This window comes from Plecotus auritus, assembly GCF_963455305.1.
Source record: "Plecotus auritus genome assembly, chromosome: 5".
In the NCBI taxonomy this organism is placed as follows: Eukaryota; Metazoa; Chordata; class Mammalia; order Chiroptera; family Vespertilionidae; genus Plecotus; species Plecotus auritus.
In genome coordinates, this window is record NC_137776.1 from 35,877,891 (window position 1) to 35,900,521 (window position 22,631).

The 22,631-nt window shown below is 48.7% G+C and overlaps 1 protein-coding gene across 1 annotated transcript in view; it reads right to left on the reverse strand.

Moving 5' to 3' along the window:
* Positions 1-22,174, reverse strand: part of ASB18 (ankyrin repeat and SOCS box containing 18) — a gene marked incomplete at both ends in the record, with an annotated part of 39,492 nt that extends 17,318 nt beyond the window's left edge. Inside the window, 3 exon segments of the mRNA XM_080669042.1 lie at positions 7,370-7,641; positions 7,644-7,722; positions 21,927-22,174. Coding sequence (XP_080525168.1) covers positions 7,370-7,641; positions 7,644-7,722; positions 21,927-22,174 — 599 coding nt within the window.
* Positions 22,175-22,631: the final 457 nt, after the last annotated feature.

Consider the following 22,631-nt stretch of genomic DNA (forward strand, 5'->3'; position numbering starts at 1 on the left):
TTTGGGGACCTGTCACCCACTCCTTTCTTTCTGTATTTTCTTCTCTTTCCCTTTAACCACTCCCCTTCCCCCGGAAGCTAAGCTCTGAGATGATCAAGCATTAATGTTTACAACTGAAATGGCTGCTGTGAACGAACTAATCCTTACATGAAGAGGGGAGGTTGACAGAGAAACTTGCTGGTGTTTCTATCCTGACCGTTGCCCTGGGGCAGTGGCTGCCATTAAATTTTTTTTTTTTTCTGAAGTGTCACATGGTTGTGGCTGGTGATATTTTGGGCAAATTCTCCCCAGATTGTAAATGGAACCCTGCATTTTGGTGAACTGAGAAATGATTTAGGGAATACGTTGAGAAGTCAGCTCCACTGTTTGCCTTACTTGCCCGTGAAGTAGCATGTGACTTTCTGGAAGCTTCTAGAAACAGAAATGGGCAACCTTTCCTCCTCTGGTCCCAATACAGTAGATCAAGAGGAAAACTGGAAACATCAGGGCCAGCGGGGAGAAGAATCAGGAAAAGTGATAGGGGTGGGGCATAGTGGGGGGAGCTTTGAATTGGACCAGAGAAAAGTTTTATGTGTTTGTATTTACGTATTTTTTAAGGGAGGTATAATTTGCATACAGATACATGCATAGGTCTTAAGAGTATGAATTTCTACAAAGGAATGCACCTCTGTAACCAACATCCCAACCAAGAGGTACCGTATTTCCACCTCTTCAAGAGGTTCCTTGTATTTGCTACCAGTCAGTCATCACCCCACAGGGTACCACATTCTGATTCCTCTCACAGTGGTTTAGTTTAGTTTTGTCTTTTCTAGAACTTTCTACTCTTTTTATCTGGCCTCTTTCGCTTAACATAATGTCTGACATTCATCAATCATATGGTTGCATACACGAGTAACCCAGTATTTTTTTTATTTCTGAGTATACTTAATTGTATGGATATACCACAATTTTCATACATTTTTATTGATTTCAGAAAGGAAGGAAAAGGGAGAGAGAGATAGAAACATCCATGATGAGAGAGAATCATAGATCGGCTGCAAGTCCCCCACTGGGGATCAGGCCCACAACCTGGGCATGTGCCCTTGACCGGAATCAAACCTGGGACCTTTCAGTTCACAGGCTGACACTCTATCCACTGAGCCAAACTGGCTAGGGTGTGGATATACCACAATTTTAACATTCATTCTCCTATTGATATTGGTGGACATTTGGGTATTTCCATTTTTATTTTGGCTATTATGAATAAAGCTACTGTGGAAGAACATTTTTGAATAAGTCTATGGACATATGTTTCCCTTGGGTAAATCTCTAGAAGTGAAATTGCTGGTAGGTGTATATTTAACTTTAAAAGAATCTGCCAAAGTGATGATATTGTATAGTCCCAGCAACAAGGTGGGAGGGCTCTAGCGTTGTCATTCTTTCTGACTTTGGTCATGCTAACATGTGTGAAATAGTGAACATTTCTTTGTGGTTTTAATTTGCATTTCTCTCATGACTAATGATGCTGAGCACCTTCTCATTTGCTTATTGGCCATTTGTCTGTTTCCTGACTTTCGTCTGGTCATGCTTTTGCCCAGAGGGTGAAGGTTTGATTTGGCCTGGAATATTTCTTTTAATGCCTGACCTGAGTGGTAGGAATTCAAATGGGACTTGGCAAGTGACCAGAAAGCTGAGCTATCTGCCTGAGGTGCTAAGAAGGGGCGGAGAAGGGGCAAAGACAGTGATAGGCAGTGTTTGGAAGGCGGTGATCAGGGCTGGGCAGAGCTACTTCCTGACTATACACAGCTTTCAGAAAAAATGAGGTTCACAAAGGAGAGGCCATCTTTCAGCCTTGATCTCTCCAACGACACTGGGCTTTGAGCCTGGCTCTGACTATTTTCATGGCGTGCTACCTTACTGGCAAAAAAGGGGCCCTCCATGAACCTCAGTTTTCTAATCTATAGACTGGGCATAACCATACCTTATTGGCCTGCTGGGAAGAGAGTAGCAAGTAAGACCCTTGCAGGTGCTCAGGAATGTGTGAAGTACAAATATCAGAGCGTCTAATGGACAGCCCCTCTCTGCACCTCGTTTTTCAGTATTCCATACGATGCCTCAAGCTCCCACTGCACCAGGCCGTGTTCTCTCCCCTCTACTTGAATAATAATTCAGCCACTCCCCTGGGACGCGAAAGAGTGAACTGCTTTTTCTTTCCTTTTCTCTCTTTTTATTTTATTTTTTTATTTATTTACTTATTTATCTGTGTGAACTGCTTTTTGGGTTATTTATCAAGTCCCGTGAGCCTGGCCCCTCAGGCAGGTAAACTTCCTGCTATCGGGAGATGCTGGGGTTGCGAATGTGGTGGGGACTCTGAGTAGTTCCTTCCCCTCGACCTGCCCCTTCCTTGACTTTCTTGTGAAGAAAAAGCAGTACTTCCCTTCTCTCTGCCCAGATCTCAGCCTGCCAGGTCTGAACTAGAAGAGAATTGCCCCATGATTTTCTTCAATGACTCCCCCTTCTCCCCCAGGTTAGCTGCTTTCACAGGTCCAATAGCGGCTTATGTATTATTTTTCATTCAGTTGAATTGACACAGCTGGGGCAAAAAAAAAAGTATGCTTTATACTCATCTGTTCATGTAGGAAGCAAGCTCTCCTCACTTCGGCTTAAATCAAGATAGCGTTAGGCGAGAACAAGAATCGGCGCTCTGCTAATTCTTTCCTCATTTTAATCATCTCAGAATGTGAACTAGGGTCAAGGAGAGGAACCAGGTAATAAATAGGGCGAGGCCGGCATGCCGGCTACTAAGGTGAGGAGTAACTTTACTGGAACTTTTTTCTTTCTGGAAAAATCTCTTCAAAAGGCTCCTAGATTAAAGCTCCAATCTCCCTTTTTGTGTGTTGAATTCTGAATTCAGAAGCTTGCTGGTTGGAAGGAAGCACAGACAATTTTTTTTTAAGTCCCAGGAACTCAGAGACTCAAAGGTTTGAAAGTCCTGCACCCATGGTGAATTGCCGGCTGAAAGGGGCCGGAGCAGAGCCGGGCCCCGAGGTGTGGAGACCATTGTCATCAAGAGTAAGAGAATGAAATGGCTCTGTATGTAGGTCAATGACCCCCTTTCTACTGAAAGGTAAAAAAAAAAATTAAGGATGACCTACAATCTACCATGTATAAAAAGATTCTAGAGAAAGTAGCTCTTTCTTGTCAAGGTGATAATGTTTATACTACGTGAAGCCAGACCTCCCCGGACTCTGACTTTGGGGGGACTCTTAAAGCTGAAAAGCACTGGTCAAAACCTCAAGCCCTTTCTGACATCTATTAACTTTTTGTTCTTCAAAGTATTGGCTGTATCGTTGGAGGCGTGGCCCATGGAATCTGGCAGCATTTTCATTCTAATCAGTGAAATGGAAGGATTCGGCTGTGCATAGTTCTGCCTGAACTTCTGGTGTGTTCGTCACTTACCTTAAACTTTCCCCCAATAACCAGGATTTAAATGAGCCAAGGCTGTCAAATTAAATGGATAGATTCACAGAGAGAGACCACAGACACAGAAGAGAAAATGAGAAGAAAAAGAAGAAAGAGGGGGAGGAGGAGGAAGGCAAAAGAGATTTCACAGAGCCCCGTTTTAATACAAAGACACTTCAAAAGTCCTTATTAAACAATGTCCCAGACCTGTGTGATTTTTGAAAATCCAGCTGAAGCTAGGAAATTAGCCTCTGTTGCATAGTATATGAGCCGAGTAGCTGTCATGGTCTATGTAAACCTCAGCCCTTAAGATGCCTAAATGTATTGACCTGCTTTACGGACATTGTCAGGATTCACACTACGAATGCTCTGAATCTGTGTTGCATTCTCATTTCTTAATAAAGAGCCATATTTTTCCAATACGATTTAAGTGGGAGGTTGGAGCTCCAGGCGTAAAGCCAACTTGATTTTTAAAACTTTTTATTTTTAAATTATTTTAGATTTACAGAAGAGTTCCAAAGCAAATATGAACAGTTCCCAAATACCCTTCACCCAGCTTCCCCTAAAGTTAACCTCTTAGAATATGGTACATTTGTCAAAATTAAGAACTGAACATTGGTTCAGTGCCATGAACTGAACTGACGTCAAGATTCCTTACTGAGCCAATAGTCAACACCATGTGGTACTGGTGTCACAACAGACAAATACGTCAGGAGGAATGGTGCTGCCATGGAGCCCTGGTGAGCTGGCATGTATCCACACGGGCCACACAAAGACTTGAACCACTGCTGCTCTGTGTCCTGGCAGAACACCCATGATCCTCCTGGGCGGGAGGCTGGCAAGGAGCTGCTCAGGGGCCGAGGGCCACTCGCCTCCCTGTGCCTCCTGGGAGGCGTTCAGGAGACAGTTTCTCATCGCCTCCTGGGTTCTCATGAGGTTTGAGACTTCCTGCCTTGCCCCCCTCAGAATACAGCTGCAGACTATAAAACCGCTCAGCTGAAGTCTAGATTTGGCTGCTTAGCAACGGGGTCACTACGACTCATATTATCACCAACTGGTCCCTTTTGTTTAGGTGTGGTCCTTTGTGGTGTGTGGGACAAGGACTGTGAGGAATTGGCACCTTTGGCTATTCTTCTTTTCACTGTTTATGTAAGAGATAAATGGTCTGGATCAAACCTCGGGACTTTATCTGTTGAATTGGTCAGACCTTGCCCTGTCTTGTGTGTACTTGACAAGAATCCAGAAATAAACCCACACATACGTAGTCAGTTGATTTTCAACAAAGGTGCAAAGTCAATTTAGTGGAGAAAGGAAAGGCTTTTTGACAAATGGTGCTGGAACAGTTGGATATCCACATGCAAAAAAAAAAACCACAAAAAAAGCTTCAATCCATCAATCTATACCTGACACCATATTCAGAAATTAACTCAAATTGGCTCATAGACTTAAATGTAAAATTATTAAATTTACTGAGGAAAACATAGAAGGAAATCTTTGTGGCCATGCAAAGGTTTTTCTAGATAAGATAGCCCTACACAAATCCTAAAAGAAAAAAATTGATAAGCTGGATCCCACCAACATTAAAAACTTCTGTTCTTTAAAAGATACTTTTAAGAGAAGAAAATAGAATCCAGAGATGGACAGGCCATATTTATAAATTGCATGCCTGACAGGGGACTTGCATCCAGGGAATGTAAAGAAATCTCAACATTTAAGAATAAAACAAACAACTCACTTTTTAAAATGGGTACAAGAGCCCGGGCCAGTGTGCTCAGTGGTTAGAACACCAGCCCGAGCATGGAAGGGTCATGGATTTGACTCCTGGTCAAAGGCACATACCTGGGTTGCAGGTTTGATCCTAACCCCAGTGGGAGCACCTGCAGGAGGCAATCAATTGATGGGTCTCTCTCACATCAGTGCCTCTCTCTGTCTCTCTCTCTCCCCTCCTCCTTCCCTTTCACTCTCTCTAAAAGCAATGGAAAAAAATATCCTTGGGTAAGAGTAAAAATATATAAATAAATAAATAAATAAATAAATAAATAAATAAATGGGCATAAGATTTGAAAAGGCACGTGGTCACCAAAGAAGACATATGGGTGGCAAATAAGTACATGCAAAGATGCCCAGCATCCGTTGTCATTAGGGAAATGCCAGTCACAACCACACACCTAGGGCATGTCTGCAGTTAAAGAGCGACCCTACCAAGTACTGTGAGGGTGTGCAGCAACTAGGCCTCATACATTGCTAGTGGGCCTGCACAATGGCACGGCCACTTTGGAAACTAGTTTGGCAGGTTTATAAAAGGTTATTTTTCAATCACATCATATGACCCCGCCATTCTAAGCCTAGGTACTTCCCCATGAAAAATGAAAGCAAATACCCATACAAAGCCTGGCACACAGATGGTCATAGCAGCTTTATTTGTAACAGCCTGAAGCTGGAAACAATTCAGTGCCTTTCAACACACGAATGGAGAAACACACCATGGAATACCACTCAGCAATGACGAGGAGTGAGTTATGGACACACACAACAATATGATGAATCTCAAAGTAACTATGATGAGTGAATGAAGCCAGACAAAAAAAGAGTACATTCCACTTATATAGAATTCCAGCAAATTCAGACTAACCTCTGGTGACCAAAAGCAGATCAGCGGGATAATGGGAGAGGGGGGTGGGGACATAACAATGGGGCAAGGGAACCTTTTGACCGTGATGGGTGTGGTCATTCTTGATAATAGGGATGGTTTCACGAACACACAGATGTCTGTCTAAATTTATCGAATTGTACACTTTAAACACGGGCAGCTTATTATATTCAGTTACACCTCCATAGAGCAGTTCCTAAAAAATACATTGCAAGAACACTGCTTCCTTCAGTCACTCTCAGGGCCCCTGGTGGCCTGCTGCCTTGCTGAGTCCCCCCTCCGAACTCAGGTGACATTAGCAGGTGGGGCCCCACCTTGTGACCCAGAGCCCAGTAGTAGTGCCTGCCTGCACTTCATATGGTGATTTTATTTAATCCTCACCACAGAGACAGAAGGCCAAGAAATGACAACCCCCAGGGCAGGGGCTGGGACATTTTGACTAAAAGAAATGTCAAGATGACGCACTGCAAGCCGAGAAACCGAACATAAATCCTGTGCAATGACATGATGGCTCACAGCTTCTCCCCGGCCTACTGGACCCTGTGGGCACAGACTCTGCAAGGACAAACGCGGGGCTGGACGCGGCAGCTGTAGAACCTCCCGAACCCCAACACCTGGGTGGGCGGTGGGCTGGGACCGCTGCTCCCCGAAAAATGCCAGGCCCAGCTCGGCTTTCTAGAGGAACTGCGAAGCCCCGCCCGAGGAGCTAGCCATTTATGTCACACTGTGACAATTATTCTGCATAAAATTATCATTAAAAACTCTAATTTTTCAGCTCCCAACCCCGCCAGTGGCCTTTTAGCATTCTTCAGCACTGCGTCTGAGGGCCGTGATCACCCCGCTCATTACCTCGGTGTGGCGCCTCCCCGCCTCGCGCTCGCAATCAAGGCTAATTACACCCGCGTGGGGGCAGGGCCGAGCGGGGTCCAGGGGCTCGGGAGTGGGGGCGGGGTCGGAGTCCGGGAGTTTGGAAGTCCGGGTCCGGGGTGGGGCCTGGGGTGGAGCGGGCGGTGTGGCCGCTATGGGTTCTGATGGTCAGTGAGGGGCCGTGCCGGCCAAGGCTGGGTTCAGGGCATGGGTGGGGACAGGGCGCGGGAGGTGTCAGGGGTCCCTGTCCAGGCCCCGACCGCTCCAAGGTCCGGGGGCGGGGCGGGGCCGCTGGGTTCTGGGGGCGGGGCGTGGGTGGAAGGGCGTGGCCGGCGACGGGAGCAGTAGCCCAGGCGGGTCCTGTGGGTGGTGGGTGGTGGGTGGTGGGTGGTGGGTGGCCGCGTCACTTACCCCAGGGAGGCGGCCGTGCGGCAGAGGTGCAGAGGAGACAGGCCGTCGGCGCTGAGCAGGTCGGGGTCGGCGCGGTGCTGCAGTAGCAGCTGGGCGCAGGCCGTGTGGCCCCCCAGGCAGGCCTCGTGCAGGGGCCCACGGCCTCCCGGGCTGGCATTGGGGTCTGCGCCGCGACCCAGCAGGTGGCTCACACAGGCCGCATGGCCTCGGGCTGCGGCGATGCACAGGGGCGTGGTGAGCTCACGCGTGTACTCCAGGGTCCAGAGACCTGGAGGAGGGTGGGGGGAGGAAAGGTGAGTGGGGAGCACCAGTGGAGGCGGTTTCCATTAGGCTGAAATAGGGTGAAACCATCTCTTGAAATTAGTTTCCAGGAGGGCGTGTGGGGGATATACAAAGACGCAGGGGACTGGGACAGAGAAAGCCATGAGATCCAGGCAGACACACAGATGAGGGAGAGGGGGGTGGGGGTGGCTAGGGAGACTGAGGGGAAAAGACAAACCCAGAGAGGGGCAGAGAGATACCAAGGGAAAACAGAAGTGTAGGAACAGTGGTGGAGAGCGCGCGCGCGCGCGCACACACACACACACACACACACACACACACACACACACAGAAATAGAGCAGAGGAACAATGGGGGTGACTGGGTACCGTTGGAGGGGTTAAAATATGACCAAACAGGGTGGGCAGCGGGGAAATTTAAAAAAATATATATTTTTTATTGATTTCAGAAAGGAAGGGAGAGGGAGATAGAAACATCAATGATGAGAACCAGATCAGGGCACATGCCCAGGTGTGCCATAGGAAAATCCTCCATTGGCTGCCTCCTGCATGCCCCCTACTGGGGATTGAGCGGGCAACCTGGGCATGTGCCTTGACCTGGTTCAGAGGTTGATACTCAACCACTGAGCCACGTGGGCCAGTCATTGTGGGACAATTTAAGTGAGGAATTCACATTTTCCAGGTTCTGAATGAGGGTAGCTTAAAGGAGGCAAGTGGGCTGTGGATTTTTCTGGAATCCAGCTCTCTCTCATCCAGCCCCTAATGTAACCTGTATCATTAAGAGGAGAAGGCAGCAGACAAAACAAACTGACCCACAGCACCCACGTTGCTCAAGAAAAGGACTCGGAAAGTTTAGCCCCCTTGGAAGTGGCGAGTTTCAGAAGCGCACTTTGATGTGGTCGGCCACATTCGGCACAATTCTGGTTTGTTTCTTTGCGCTTTTTAGGGTTTTGTGTGTGCGTGTGTGCGTGTGTATAGATTGCTTTCTCTTGCAGGATGAATGGAGCGGTGCCATACATTTTACTTCTCTGAAAACTTTGGGCTTTCAAAAGGCCCGTGGAAGGTTGTTAGCGGCCAGGAGTGCTCGTGGAAATGGAGGAAGCAGTCCCTGGCGAATACACTTCAAGGGACAGGATTTCACATGGCAGGAATGCCTTCTGATAACGATGGAAGAATCGATACCGTGTCTGTAATGAGCTGCGGAGGAGACCCTTTCACAGGCCACCTCCTTCCTGGGACCCATGCTGCGCAGTTTTGAAAGGCCACTCATAATTACCTTCCTGCAGAGTCCCGGCCGCCCCGCGTCCCCAGGCCAGCCTGGAGGTTGTTGCATGCTCTGTGGGATGTGTGGGGGCCTGTGTCCTGTGGCGGATGATGGTGGCCTGAGGCCCAGGGGACATGGCCGGCACGGGTTTGGACTGCTTTCCCAGCGAAGACTGTGTCTGATTTGGAGCCGGGAGGACGGGTATAGTCCTTGATGACAATGACCTACATTCCTGCAGGGCCAGCCCCCGGTTCTGGACTCTACTCATTTCTCTGCGGCAGGAAACCTACTTACTGAGGGGCCAGGAAGTGGGTGCTCCATTCTCCAGGGCCTGTGGAATTCTCAGCCCACCTCCCCCTCCCCCAGCAGCTCCATTCACCTGCCCCAATGCCCAGGTCTTCCCGTGAACCGACAGGAAGGGGCCATGGTGGGCATTTAGCTCAGCCCTACATTAGGGCCAGCTTCCTAGTCCAGGTCCTAGGAAATGGTGTGAGCATCTAGCCCTTAAGAGAACGGGGTTCTCAGATGGTTCTTGGGATCAGAAAACCTGAATCAGCTTCCTATGACTCCCACCTGGGTCCCGGTTCTGCCAGCAGGAGGAACCCGGATGCAGGCTTCTCCCCACGGGCACGTCTTTCTAAACGTCAGCGCTTCCCTGCAGGGCTCTCCTTGGCCTCGAGCTGGAATGCTGTACCAAGGGGCCAGCCACTGGGACCCTGCCTGGTGCACCCCCATACCCCTGGCCCTGGCTACCAGGAAGTCCTCACACGAGAGAGGGCAGAGGTGTGGGGCTGCTGGTCCAGCTGCCAGGGAAGACAGGCAGCTGGGCTGGAAGCAAGACTGCAGCGGCCCTGAGCACTGCCCACCCTGCTTCTAGCCTGCACCAAGGCTGCGGCAGTACCAGTTCTCCTGGCTGCCCTTTCCCCGCTGACAGCTCACGGCCCTTCACTGTCCGCACTCCCTAGTTTCCTTTCAGACAGGTGCGCCATAGGAAAACACAGATCTTAGGGCTGGGGAGATTAAGGAGGGAAAAGGAAGGAGGGGCAGATTCAGGCCATGGGTAGCATTAATGTTTAGTTGAAATTGCAACATTTGAGCATGCAAGTGTTCAGGGTGGGGAGGCATAGGACAAAAAATAAACATTTATTGAGCATTCAAGCAGTTGGCATTCTTGATTGAATCGCCACCCAGCCCTTGGGGGAATATGTGCACCCCGTCTGGACCAGGTGAAGGAGAGGAGGCCCAGGTTTCTCCAGGACTCCCTCAGCTGGGAGATGGTGCCGCCCGGCAGGAATGCATCTGCCTCCCACAGCCCCTGCCCCCTACTGGCTGCTCTGAGCAGCTGTGACAGTACCTCCCCCACCCCCACCCTCACCCATGTGAGGTCTAAACAGAAGTTTATCTCCTTGTCTCCATCAGCAGCAGTGAAGACAGCATCAGTGTCAATGGGAACAGCAGGGAACTTTACAAGGGTCCACTGTGTGCCTAACACCCTGCTGCGTGCTGTGGGACATGCAGTGGTAAAAAGCATGCAGACCATGTTTGCAAGACACGCACAGCCTTCACTGCATGTAAGAGGCAGGTGGGTATAGAAAACGATGAGCAGAAACACTGGGGGCCACTTCCCTAGTCACTGTCCCCTGTGGCGAAATCTACTCTCCCTTCACTTACACATCCTGCACTTGCTCTGTTCATTTCAGTAGCAATGCTAATTTTTTGGTATTTCATTTCTCTAAGCATCACCATTTTTCCATGGTCTTTTCCTCAGACTGTAATTAGATCCATTTCTGAAGGACTTATCCATACACAGCTATACCTGGTCCAACGTGAGCTTGTATTTCACTTCGAACTGGAGAAGTCTTTTGTACCTGATGGCCTTTGTCACGGGTTATTTTTAGAAGGGCTGGGACACTGGGGTGAGTCCAGGGATAGGAGCCACTCCACCTTCGTGCTATGCTAAATTTAGCTTTCCAAGCACGGTATTTGTCAACAGCACCCTAAATGTCCAAGCTCGATTTCAGTGGGTAGGGAGTAGTAGTCCCAAAACATGTGGTTCTTTGTGAAAGCTTTTAGAATCGCTCACGGTAGACAGCCTTGGTCTCACAAGAAGGACGTGTGGATTACTTCGGGAGCAAGGCAGAGGTGTCCTTTTTTAAAAAAATTAAGAACAAGCATAGCTATACATGTGACTATACATTAAAACACAAAACATAAAAAAAACTAAAAACCACACAACAACAAAAACACCCTCCACAAATGTCTGAAAGCCAACCCATTTATCCATCTATTTGTTCAGAAAACCAATCCATTTATTCACCCATTTGTTCAATAAGCATTTATGAACTATTATGTGCTAAGTTGTGTTGTTAGGATTCTGAGACAAAAAAACAACACAACACAAAACAAAAAAACTATAATCCTGCCCTCAAGGATCACACAGGAAAAAACAGTGACCAGAGGACCCCCAAACACAGGAGTTCTTCAGTCTTCCTTTCCACCAGCTGAGCGAGGTCCTTTAGTTATGGGTGGATAACACTGTCCCCTGACCTAGCGCTCTTGGCTGCTCTCTTTGCCTGCTGCACTCCAGTCCTGCCCATCCATACCTTGCTGGGGTCAAGCCATTTTAATCTCATTTTTCTCATCCTCATCCTTCTATGCTTAGTCAAAGCCAGTGCCTAGCCTTCAAGATACAACCTAAATGCCATCTTCTCTGCCTACTTCAGTCCAAATAAACTCAACTTCTTCCAAGAACAAATTTGTGTATGAGGTTGTTGAGCAAGTGTTGAAATCTTTGATAAAATAGAAGAAGGGTCAGAAGACCAGAGTTTTACGTTTCAAATAGGAAGAGAACTTGAATTCTCTAAGTTTAAATTGACATCCGTCCTGGGCAAGGTCCCTAAATGGAGTAGGAAGAAGATGGGTTGGGGGTATTTAGAAATGGGAGTGGGGCACTTGGAGCTCTGGGGGCCACTAGGAACAAGTCAGGGTGGACTCAAAGTTTTCTTTTGTGATGAGGTCACTTCATAGACATGCAGGGATGTAGGCATAGTCATGCACATTTCAATCTGCAATGGAAATTGTCATGAAAACCTTTTAGAGAAGATGGAAAAAATATGGGTCTTTAGGAAACGCTCGCTAAAAAACTCACCCTGGAGAAACAACACCCATGGCACCTGCGGAGTGCTGGTTCACACATTGACTGTAAAGTGGAATCACCCAGATCCCAACCTGAGCCATTCCCGTGTGACGGGTTGGTGTGATGGGCTGGGGTGACGGGCTGGTGTGACGGGTTGGTGTGACGGGCTGGTGTGACGGGCTGGTGTGACGGGTTGGTGTGATGGGCTGGTGTGACGGGCTGGTGTGACGGGCTGGTGTGACAGGCTGGTGTGACGGGTTGGTGTGATGGGCTGGTGTGACGGGCTGGTGTGACGGGCTGGTGTGACGGGCTGGGGTGACGGTTGGTGTGATGGGCTGGTGTGACGGGCTGGTGTGACGGGCTGGGGTGACGGTTGGTGTGACGGGCTGGGGTGACGGTTGGTGTGATGGGCTGGTGTGACAGGCTGGTGTGATGGGCTGGTGTGATGGGTTGGTGTGACGGGCTGGGGTGACGGTTGGTGTGACAGGCTGGGGTGACGGTTGGTGTGATGGGTTGGTGTGACGGGTTGGTGTGACGGGCTGGGGTGACGGTTGGTGTGACGGGTTGTTGTGATGGGTTGGTGTGACGGGTTGGTGTGATGGGCTGGAGGGAGCAGCCAGAGCAGCAGGACTGGTAGAAACTCCCCAGATGCTTCTGGCACGCAGCACGGCTGAGGACCACAGCGCACAGGGAAGGGCGGAGTCTGATTTCAGCCTGAGCCTGCACAGCATGCTTATCGATGATCTGAGTGAATACATGGAAGGGTGGGTGTCCCCCTGGGGGGTGACGTGGAGCATGACACAGTCAGGATCCCTAAAGTGCTCAACAGGCCAGAGCAATGGGCTGTTTGCATCAAAGCCCCAAACCAACACTGAAACCCCAGACCCTTGGGATCCTGTTGTCCTTGTGAATCAAGTGGCTGAAGCTGCCACTCGCTGCTGGGGGCTCCCCTGCTTCTGGCACACGAGGATTCTTTTCCTTGTTTTTAAGCTCCGAGGTGAGCTGTGCTGTGGATGTGCTGATGTTCATACCCAAATTTAGGTGGCATCAGCACAGCAAATTATTTGACTTCATTTTAGAACGTTCAAAGCATGCCTGCACAGTTGCTGGTGTCATTTTAAGTTCCCTCACTCAGCGGGACCCCTGGCTTTGCAAGGCCTAGAGCCCTGCCTAGAATCCCGAGGACCCGGGTTTGCTTCCTCACGTGTCCCTGGACCTGCATCTGCTCGCCCCCATGCCGGGCACACAATTAGCTCGTTTAATTTTTCTGGGTTGGTTTGTTTGCTTTCAAGCTGGCCCACTGACAGCATCACTGAGTGAGTCTGGCAACTCTACTGAAGATGTGAAGGTCTACTATGGTGTGCACAGCGTATCACCTCCTCCGTCTCTGCTTTCTCTTTGGTGCAACCATGGAAACCTCCCCCCTGGCCCTTTCAGGGTGGCTCGTGCATCCTCAGGCCCTGCCGGTGTCGCTGCTACTCCCGGGAGCTGGTCACGGAAATGCTTCCGAACAAATACAGTGACCTTCTTGAAAGAGAGGGATTCTGGTGAAAGTGATTTTCTCTAAATCAGTACGTTGAATACTTTTAGTTCTTTAGACAAACTCTCAAATGGTGCCAATTGGATGGAGGATGAAAGAACCTCATTTGTTTAGCTGGGCCACGTCGGAGTACAAAAGAAACGTAGCTGCTGGGCCTTTGGTTGCAGAGGGTGGAGTGAACGGAGAAGACAAAAGTCCCAGCAGGAGAGGACAGCCAGCTTTCATCTGGCGGCCCAGGGAACAAACCGAACCTTTAACAGCTAGCCAGGCAGTCCAGGGGGTTGGAATATAATACCATAAAGAATATTTTTGGGACTTAAATAATAAGCATAATATTTTGTCTGTAAGAGACGTGAAAACTGGTTCTCCATATGGAGGCTTGCCGTGTAGGTAGCTAAGGAGAGGGAGTTTTTGCATTGGATCTAATGGGATGAAGAGAGTAAAATCCACCTGGAGATGTTATGAGATCTGTAAATGGTCGTGTTCCAGAGGTCATGATTATCCTCAGCAACATCCAGGTCTTTGCATCCTGCCAGTGAATTGGCGGGTGGTTTTCTTTTCCTCAGAGGTGTTTGGGATGAGCTCTGCCCGGCTCTGTGGGATAATCCAGCTGAGCCCGAAAGACGGGGTGGGCTCAGGCTGTTTCTCCACGAAGAAAACTTTCCCCAGGTTCACACCATGAGACCCAGGCTGCAGGCCGCTCCCATTTCCCTGTGTTCTTGGGGACAGGCGATTGTGTGGGCTCTTTCCTAGGCCATCGGGCAAACGCACAGCTTCCTTCTGGGGCCAGGTGTCCAACAGATGGGCAAGCGAGGGCAGGAGGCCATCCCCTGTGGACAAGCGAGGGCAGGAGGCCATCCCCTGTGGACAAGCGAGGGCAGGAGGCCGTCCCCTGTGGACATCGGGAGATTCTGTGCATCTTCTCCAATAGGCCAATGTACGCTGTTGTGCTGGCCATCTGTGTGCTTCCTACACGAACTGTTTCTATAGAAGGCCATGTGCTAAATCCCATCAGACCCACGGATTCTCACAGCTCTAGCACCCAGCACAGGGGCCCCAGCTCTTACAGGGCATGTACTTTGTACACCTTCGGTTCTCACTCTCCCGATTTAATTTCTAATGGCCACTCCTCCTTTATTCCTGCTCCATCCAGCTTTTTAAAAAATATATTTTTATTGATTTCAGAGAGGAAGGGAGAAGGAGAGAGAGATAGGAACATCAGTGATGAGAATCATTGATCAGCTGCTTCCTGCACGCCCCCTACTGGGGATCAAGCCTGCAACCCGGGCATGTGCCCTGGACTGGAATCAAACCTGGGATCTTTCAGTCCGCAGGCTGATGCTCTATCTACTGAGCCAAACAGGCTAGGGTTTTTTTTTTTTTAATTGATTTCAGAGAGGAAGGGAGAGGAAGAGAGAGATAGAAACATCAGTAATGAGAGAGAATCATTCATCAGCTGCCTCCTGCACGCCCCACCCTGGGGATGGAGCCCCAACCCAGGCATATGCCCTAACTGGGAATCTAACCGTGAACTCCTGGTTCATAGGTTGATGCTCAAACACTGAACCACGCCAGCTGGGCTCCCTCCAGCTTTTTAAGTAATAATAAAAAAATAGTAAGCTGGACAGGTAAGGCTGAGTTTGCCCCATACACAGAGATATTAAAAATGTTCAGGTACCTCCACCTCTTTCTGAATCACAACGTTAGCACAGCACAGCTCATTGAACTCAGCATTAAAACATTTACTTCCTCAGATCAAGCGCCTCTATTAATAATGACCTAAATTGTCTGCACTGATTTTGTATTATTAAGAAATCTCATTTCCATCATGTGCAAGAAGACAACACAGGGAGGAAAAACACCTCTCGAACGTATTTTCCTGCAAAACAATGAAGCCACATCTCATTATGGATGCCATCCTCTCCGAAGGTCAAGTGCTGCCTTTTCAGGGAGGCCCAGGAGGGTGCACTGGAAGCTCAGAAACAAAGGTGCCCTGTGCCCGCAGGTCCCTGCGGCCCAGTGTGAGACAGAGCGGCTGAGCCTCGGCACACGCCACGGTACACAGCCCTGGGAGGACACTTCCTGGAGCGGGGGACGGGCTGGAAAGCATACCATTGACGCTTTCCCTGACAACGGCCACGGAGTTTCTTTGCAACTGTCATGGGGATTTAATTACATGATAAAATTGCAGCTCCTACCTCTTGAGACAAATTGCATGTTCAGACTGATTGTTTTTTATGAGTCTCACACAGGGAGCAAAATATCTCTTCAAGTTGGGTTGGCCTGATGGCTATGACCTACCACTCTTTACGTCCCTTCTAGAAACGAGACGTTTCCGAATCCTGCTGCGAAGGAGGGTGGGCTCCTGGTGGGGTCTCCCAGCTGCTTGGCAGCTCTGCATGGAACTGCGTGAGGCCAGTGTCATCTAGTGGATTCTGAGACCATTCTACTTATCTTTCTGTTGGCAAAATAGGAAAACCTTGAACTTGCATTACAAAGTAGGAAATACACATTATAATAAGTATAAATGACTATTAAACGTACGCACAGCTTGTAATTTTACTAATTTAAAATGCAAGTTAAAATAACAAGAGATCTTTCCCTAAGAAATGGCAAAAGATTTTTTTAAAAAGCAAGTTTTAGAAGAGTTTGGTGATACTGAGGCTCGTGTAGTTTGCACGTGGAAGGGTAAATTTCTATACAGAGGGGGAATATTCTCTCTTGAGTTTACATGTACAGGGCATTGTTCATGCATAGAAGCCTGGGTAGATAAAGCAGAAATCCTCACCTTTAAGGAGGGGTGACACACAGGGCAATCATTAGCCAGCACGAGGGATGAATCACTGCTCCGGAGAGGGATGGGTGTGATGATGAGGAAGCAGGTAAGATGTGAGAGTGACAGGAAGATCACAGTCAGCAGAGCAGCCAGGTACCCAGGCACGTGTTTGACTCCTTTCTCTCATGTCGCCTCTGACTCCAGTGTGCTGAACTTCTGGAATCTGTACATTTATATCTTTCATCCAACTTGGGAAATGTTTGGTAATTATTTCTCTAAATATTTTTTTCTGCTCCATTTTCTTTCTCAAACTCCAGTTGAGTATGCCAGACCTGCTCTATTGCCCACAGTCTCGTTCATTTTATTTTCAACCATCTTACTTTCTGTTCTTCAGATTGTGTACTTCCTGTTGATCTGTTTTCAGATTCTCTGACCCTTTCTTCTGTCATCTTCAGTCTGCTGCTAAGCCCATTGTTGATGAGAACAAAGCCAGCCCTAGTTTCAAGGGAGGTGGTGCCACTGCATTGCCATAGAGACAATTAGTGAAGACAGCTAGCCGTGTCTCCTGACACCAGTCTCTCCACCTCTATCCTTCCCATGTATGTGAAAGTTTTTTTCCCCTCCAAATTAGACGATTTCATTTTATTGCTGAATGGCTCCTCAATGACTCTCCAACAAGAGTAGCCACCTATGTCTAGAATTTGTAGCCTCACACAATACAGTCCCCACTTACTTGCCTGGCTTTTCCTCTCTCTCCTCTGATTTGCACCCCCCATCCCCAGGCATGCCCACTTCCTTGTGCAAGGTGGTATGCCCCACATCTGTTCACTCTGCTGTCTCTAGCGGGAGCCTCTTTCTTTCGATCGCAGACTGTTAAAATCACGCTCATCTTTGAAGGGTCAACCCAGGAGATTTTTAATGTCCTCCATATACTGTTTGGCCTATTAATATTTATTATAGACCTACTGTGTGCTAGGGTATGGTGAACAGGACACACCCAGTCCCTGTCCAGTATTTAGTGGCTGGATTGGGTATTAGAAGACGACAGGTGATGGGATTGGGAGGTAGAACCAGGCTGTAGGAAGTGTGTTTGCCATTCCCAGTTCACCCGGAGTGTCTATCCCAAGCAGATCACGTGGCTGCAGGAGCCACCGCCACCCTGGAAGGGAGGCAGCCTCTCCACCGCACCCTCATTCCTTTTTGTCCTTTCAAACCTCTCCACCGAGCTTGGCCGTGATGCTAACAGAAGTATGTCATCAGCATGTACATTATTTCTTTATTAGCTTGTTTCTCAGTTTAGATTCTGAAAATATCCTGATTTGGTCTAACTGCAGTGTCACTGTGTTCCACAGGCAGCGAGGGTTCAGGTTTGAGAGAGCAGAGACTTAACCCTGCAGGATTTTTCTTCCTGATCATCTGCTTTGAAGCTGGACCATTAGCTCTAAGGCAGGCATCTCATCTCGAGACAGCGATTCAGCCTGCTTCTGGGAAAAAAAGAGCCCAGGGTGTTTGGTAAAAAGAAAAGCAGTATCTTCATTCTAGGTGGCGGGAGATATTTTTCTATATGTAAAGCAAGGGCTGCTACTGGAATCATTTTATTCCTAAATAATTTAACTATATTCAAAGATAATCTGATGTTATTGTAGGAGAGTGTATTTCTAATAAATTCCACTTGATCTGGGTGAATCAATTCAGGCAGCGCATAATTGAGTCTGTTAGCAAGGACTTTAGCAAGAATTTTGCAATCAGTGTTAATTAAGAAGATGGGACAATAATTTGTGCATAATTCCAGATCTTTTCCTGGCTTGTGAATCAAAGTAATAAGAGCAATGCTCTGGCTGGTGGCGGGATACTGTCATTAGGTGCTGATTTATAAGTACTTAGAAAGGTTTAATTTCATTTTGCTTGGAGCAGGGTCTCCCTGCCCCCACGTTCCTTGCTCAGGGTGTGCAGGCGAGATGGCTGAGAGCTTTCCTTTCTATCTTTCCCTGTTGTCGGTGGCCTCCTGCACCCCATTTCTGCTTTTATTCCGCATCTTAGCAACTCACTCACACTCATGTTTTTCTTGACACTCTTATTTAAATTCAGGGACTCATGTTATTGATATTTTGTGTGTGTGTGCCAGCATGTGTGCACTCACACGTGCATGTATGTGCCCACACACATATGTGTGCATGTGCGTGTGTGCATGTGTAATCAAAGGGTTGTACACAGCTTCACGGGGGACATTTCTTCATGGATCCTCCTGTAACACATCTCTGGGGGGTGGGTATCAAGAGCCCTTGACTACAAGTCAGGAACACACCTGGGTAACATGCTGCTCCTGACTGGCTATTGACCACTAAGGGAACAGATGTGAGCCTCAATGTTCCATTTGTAAAACGCAGCTATAGGATGCACTACAGGCATACTGGGCTCTACCTCCTGTCGGCTGTGGGACCACAGCGTGTAACTCAACCTCTCCGAGCCTCACTTAGCCCCTTGGGAAACACACATTGACTACGAGTCCTCCCTGCACAGTGATTCCTTACTCTGCCTCCACTTAGGGCTCGTTCCAATTCTCACATGCTCTGCTTTGGGGACTTATTCTGCCTAACAACGAGGACAGGGCTGGCCCTGGGCCATGCTGTTGCTTATCTGGAGCATTGGAGCTCATAAAGCAGTCTCCCCCAGCCTTCTAGGCAGTTCCTTCCCTGCCCAGCTGGCCTCCCCTGGAAGGCAGGGCCGGTCCACACAGGCCTGTTAGGATGCACCACACCTGTGAAAGCAGCGGGCGTTTGTTCACTCCTCCACAAACACAAGTTATTGGACCTGGAACCCTAGCTAGTCCGATTTGTAAAGACCCTGAGAGATGGCCCACTTATTTTTCTTTTTTGTTAATCCTCACGTGAGGATATTTTTTCCCATTGATTTTTTGAGAGAGTGGAAGGGAGGGGGAGAGACAGAGAGAAACATCCATGTGAGAGAGACACATTGATTGGTTGCCTCCTGCACGTGCCCCAACTAGGCCTGGGGATCGAGCCTGCAACTGAAGTATATGCCCTTGACTGGAGTCAGACCTATGACCCTTCAGTGTGCAGGCCAATGCCCTAACCACTGAGCCAAACCTGCTAGGTCTCCATTGATTTTTAGAACGAGTGGAAGGGAGAAAGGGAGGGGGGGCAAGAGAGAGAAAAACGTGGATGTGATAAAGACATCGATTGGTTGCCTCCTGCACACACCCCAACCCGGGCTGGGGATGGAACCTGCAACCCAAGGATGTGCCCTTGACCAGGAATTGAACCCTCAACCCTTTGATGTGCAGACAGATGCTCTAACCACTTAGCTACTGGCCAGGGCTGGCCCATTTGTTTCAGTGAGAAAATTAGGTTCAGAGAGATGGACTGTCAGGTTCAAGACCATACAAGTAGTGGTAGAATCAAGGCAAGAACCAGGTCACTTCATTGCTATTCTCTTGCCATTCCCATTATGACTCATGTCTCAGAGCCACTCACAGTGCACATACTCTTGTCATTGGAGCCAAGGAGTCCTCTAAGGCAGGAGCTGTGCTCACGTACCTGACATCTAACTGTTGGTCTGCCCCGGGTGAAGGTCCTCCCCACGAATAGGCCAGGAGCAACGGCTGTGGCTCTAATGTCAGGGCTGCTTAGCGTCAAGCCTCTGGGACAAAGGTCGAATGAAAAATGGAATTCCAAAAATGACCTGGTCTTGGCGTACATACATGTGCCTGTCACGTGTTCACACACGCTCATGCCCCACCCACCCACGCTGCTGGGTGAGATCTCTTAATAAAAACCCAATTAGCATTTCTTTAACTTGCCTCCAGATGCTCAATACCATTGCCCCAAACACAACCTAATGCCCCTGGTTTTCCATTTCCATCAAGAATTCAAGTAGCATCTTGACTTGTATATACTGTATTAGCAGCAAAATCATGGAATGCTGACATCTTTAATAATAGCAATTAGTAATCAGTTGTTCCTTAAGTAGTTTGATTACACCGGTTACCAAATTGTACGATTGATGCATTTGGGGGCAAGAAGGGTCTCGCCACCCTCCCCCAGCCGCCCCTGCTCCCTCCGCCTGTTCTCAGTGGTTGCTGTGCTGATAGGCACAGAAGAGAGGCAAGGACAAATAACGCAACTGTCACTGATATTAAACAGCGGAGGCTTGGCATCGGCAGAAAGGAGAATTAGATAGTTCTTTACAGAAGACCAGGCCCAGAAGCGCCTGTGGAAAGGCAGTCTGTGCCCACTCAGCCGAATGATCAAAAGGAGCTGGCTCGCCCGTGTCAGGCGGGGCACCCAGAGTCTGAGCTCCCTCTCAGGACGAAGACTCCGTGCAGAGGGCTGGATACCAACCAGGATTCGGCAAGGATCTTGCCCTTGCAGAGGCTGAACTTGGGTGTGAAATATTCAGTGGGTTATAAAAATTCGCCAGCAAGGCCGTGTGCTCCTGTCACTGATAGAGACGGAGAGCATTAAGCTCTGGTGAAGGAGGAGGTGAGTCTGCCGGCTGGTGCAGCAAGAGTGGCCTTCCAGGGGAGATGGCCCTGTGTGCGGGTCTGGAAGGACAGGGTATGTTCTGGCCTAGGTGAGCAGAGGGCACATCTGACCAGCTGGAAAACAGCACAATACAACTAAAAGTAACTCTCAGGTCAGGGAAAATATTTTCAGCAAGCAGGACAAAGTGATTTTATGTCTATGTTACGTGAAGAAGTCTTTCAAAAATGACAAAAAGGATACAAAGAATTGGGAGCTATTGCCCAAGGACCTGAACAGACAAGCCACGTGTGAAGAGGTCTACAAAGGAAAGCAAAACCCCGTGGACAAGACTGTCCTGAGCAGCAGAGAAAGGACGGCGAGCAGGCACGGAGAACGACCAGGGTGCACGCATTAAACTGGAGGTTAAATACCAGCGTTCATCAGCAGCAATGCCCAGGGTGTGTCGAGACACAGGCACTCAGGGTCAGAGGGAATAGAAATCCTTTCAGAACACAATTTGGGAACTTTTATATCCTTGTTGCAGTAATACGGCTCTCAGGAATTTACTAGCATTCTAATATATAATATCACCCAAATAAGAAAAAAGCCCCAGGAATGCTAATAAAGATGCTAATTACAGCATTATTGATAGTAGCAACAATGTACACAGAGATTCCCCTCTTGTAGGCATTTGGTTTAAGTATTTTGTGATGAATCACCTCAATAGGTGATTGAATTAAGACGACTATGAAGCACCATGGACAATCCTTTAGGTCTAGTAACTACGGAGCAGAACACAAAATTATACCTCCGACCTGGTTCCAAGCAGGGGCCATTGACTTGCAAATGGACCAGCGATGAAGACAGGCACTGTGTGAGGATGGTGGTGCCTTGGGTTCACCTTTCTCTTTTTAAACGTGTTGTATGGGGCTCTAATGGTTGCCTATGTCACACATGGATACAGTCTACGCAGCACATGTGCGTGTAGGGATGTAAGAATCACACAGCAGAGAACTATCATTTGCTTTTTCAACCGTCTTCCCTCCCAGCTCCAGGAATGGCCCACCTGCGTCACACGCACACATGATGGGCATAGTTTCAAGCACAGGAGATTGGTTACCTAGGAGCACCCCGGGGGGCAGCTGGGCCGAGGGGTCTTTCATCCAGTCGTCGTTGGCCAGTTCTATCACGGCGTTCACGTGCCTGACCTGGGTGCAGATCACAGCGCGCACCGTCTCCTCATCCCTGGCGTCCAGCGCGGACTTCAGCCTCCTCACTAAGTCTGAGCTGAGCGGGTGGTCGGGGAGGCAATCAGAGCTGGACATTGCAACGTCGTCTGCGTGTTGACCAAACTTCTTTTCTTCTCAGCTGAGTCCAGAGTTAGCAGCTGTGGTGTGGGGATGCTATAAATAGAAGAAGCAGGCTTGCGTTACAGCCCTCCCTCCCCCTCCTTTACCGGGAGGCAGAATTCATCTCCCTGAGGCCCCAGGAGAGATTATTCTAGAGATGGGCAGTAGACGTGTTGGTGAGGGGGTGGGGAAGAATTGGGGACATATTTGAGATGGAAGTTCTCACCGGTGCTATTGAACCCCGTCTTCTTTGATCAAGAGAGAGACTCTCCCTGAAACTCTAAAGACTGGGCTTGGAGCCTCCTTCTGTGGAAGGGACACTTCGGAACGTCCACCTGACGGCTCCCTCGCTTCTTCTGAAAAAAGAGTCGGCCTGACTATAAACTGGACACGTTTTGAACTGGAGAGAATGGAGGGAAATCTTTGGTTTCCA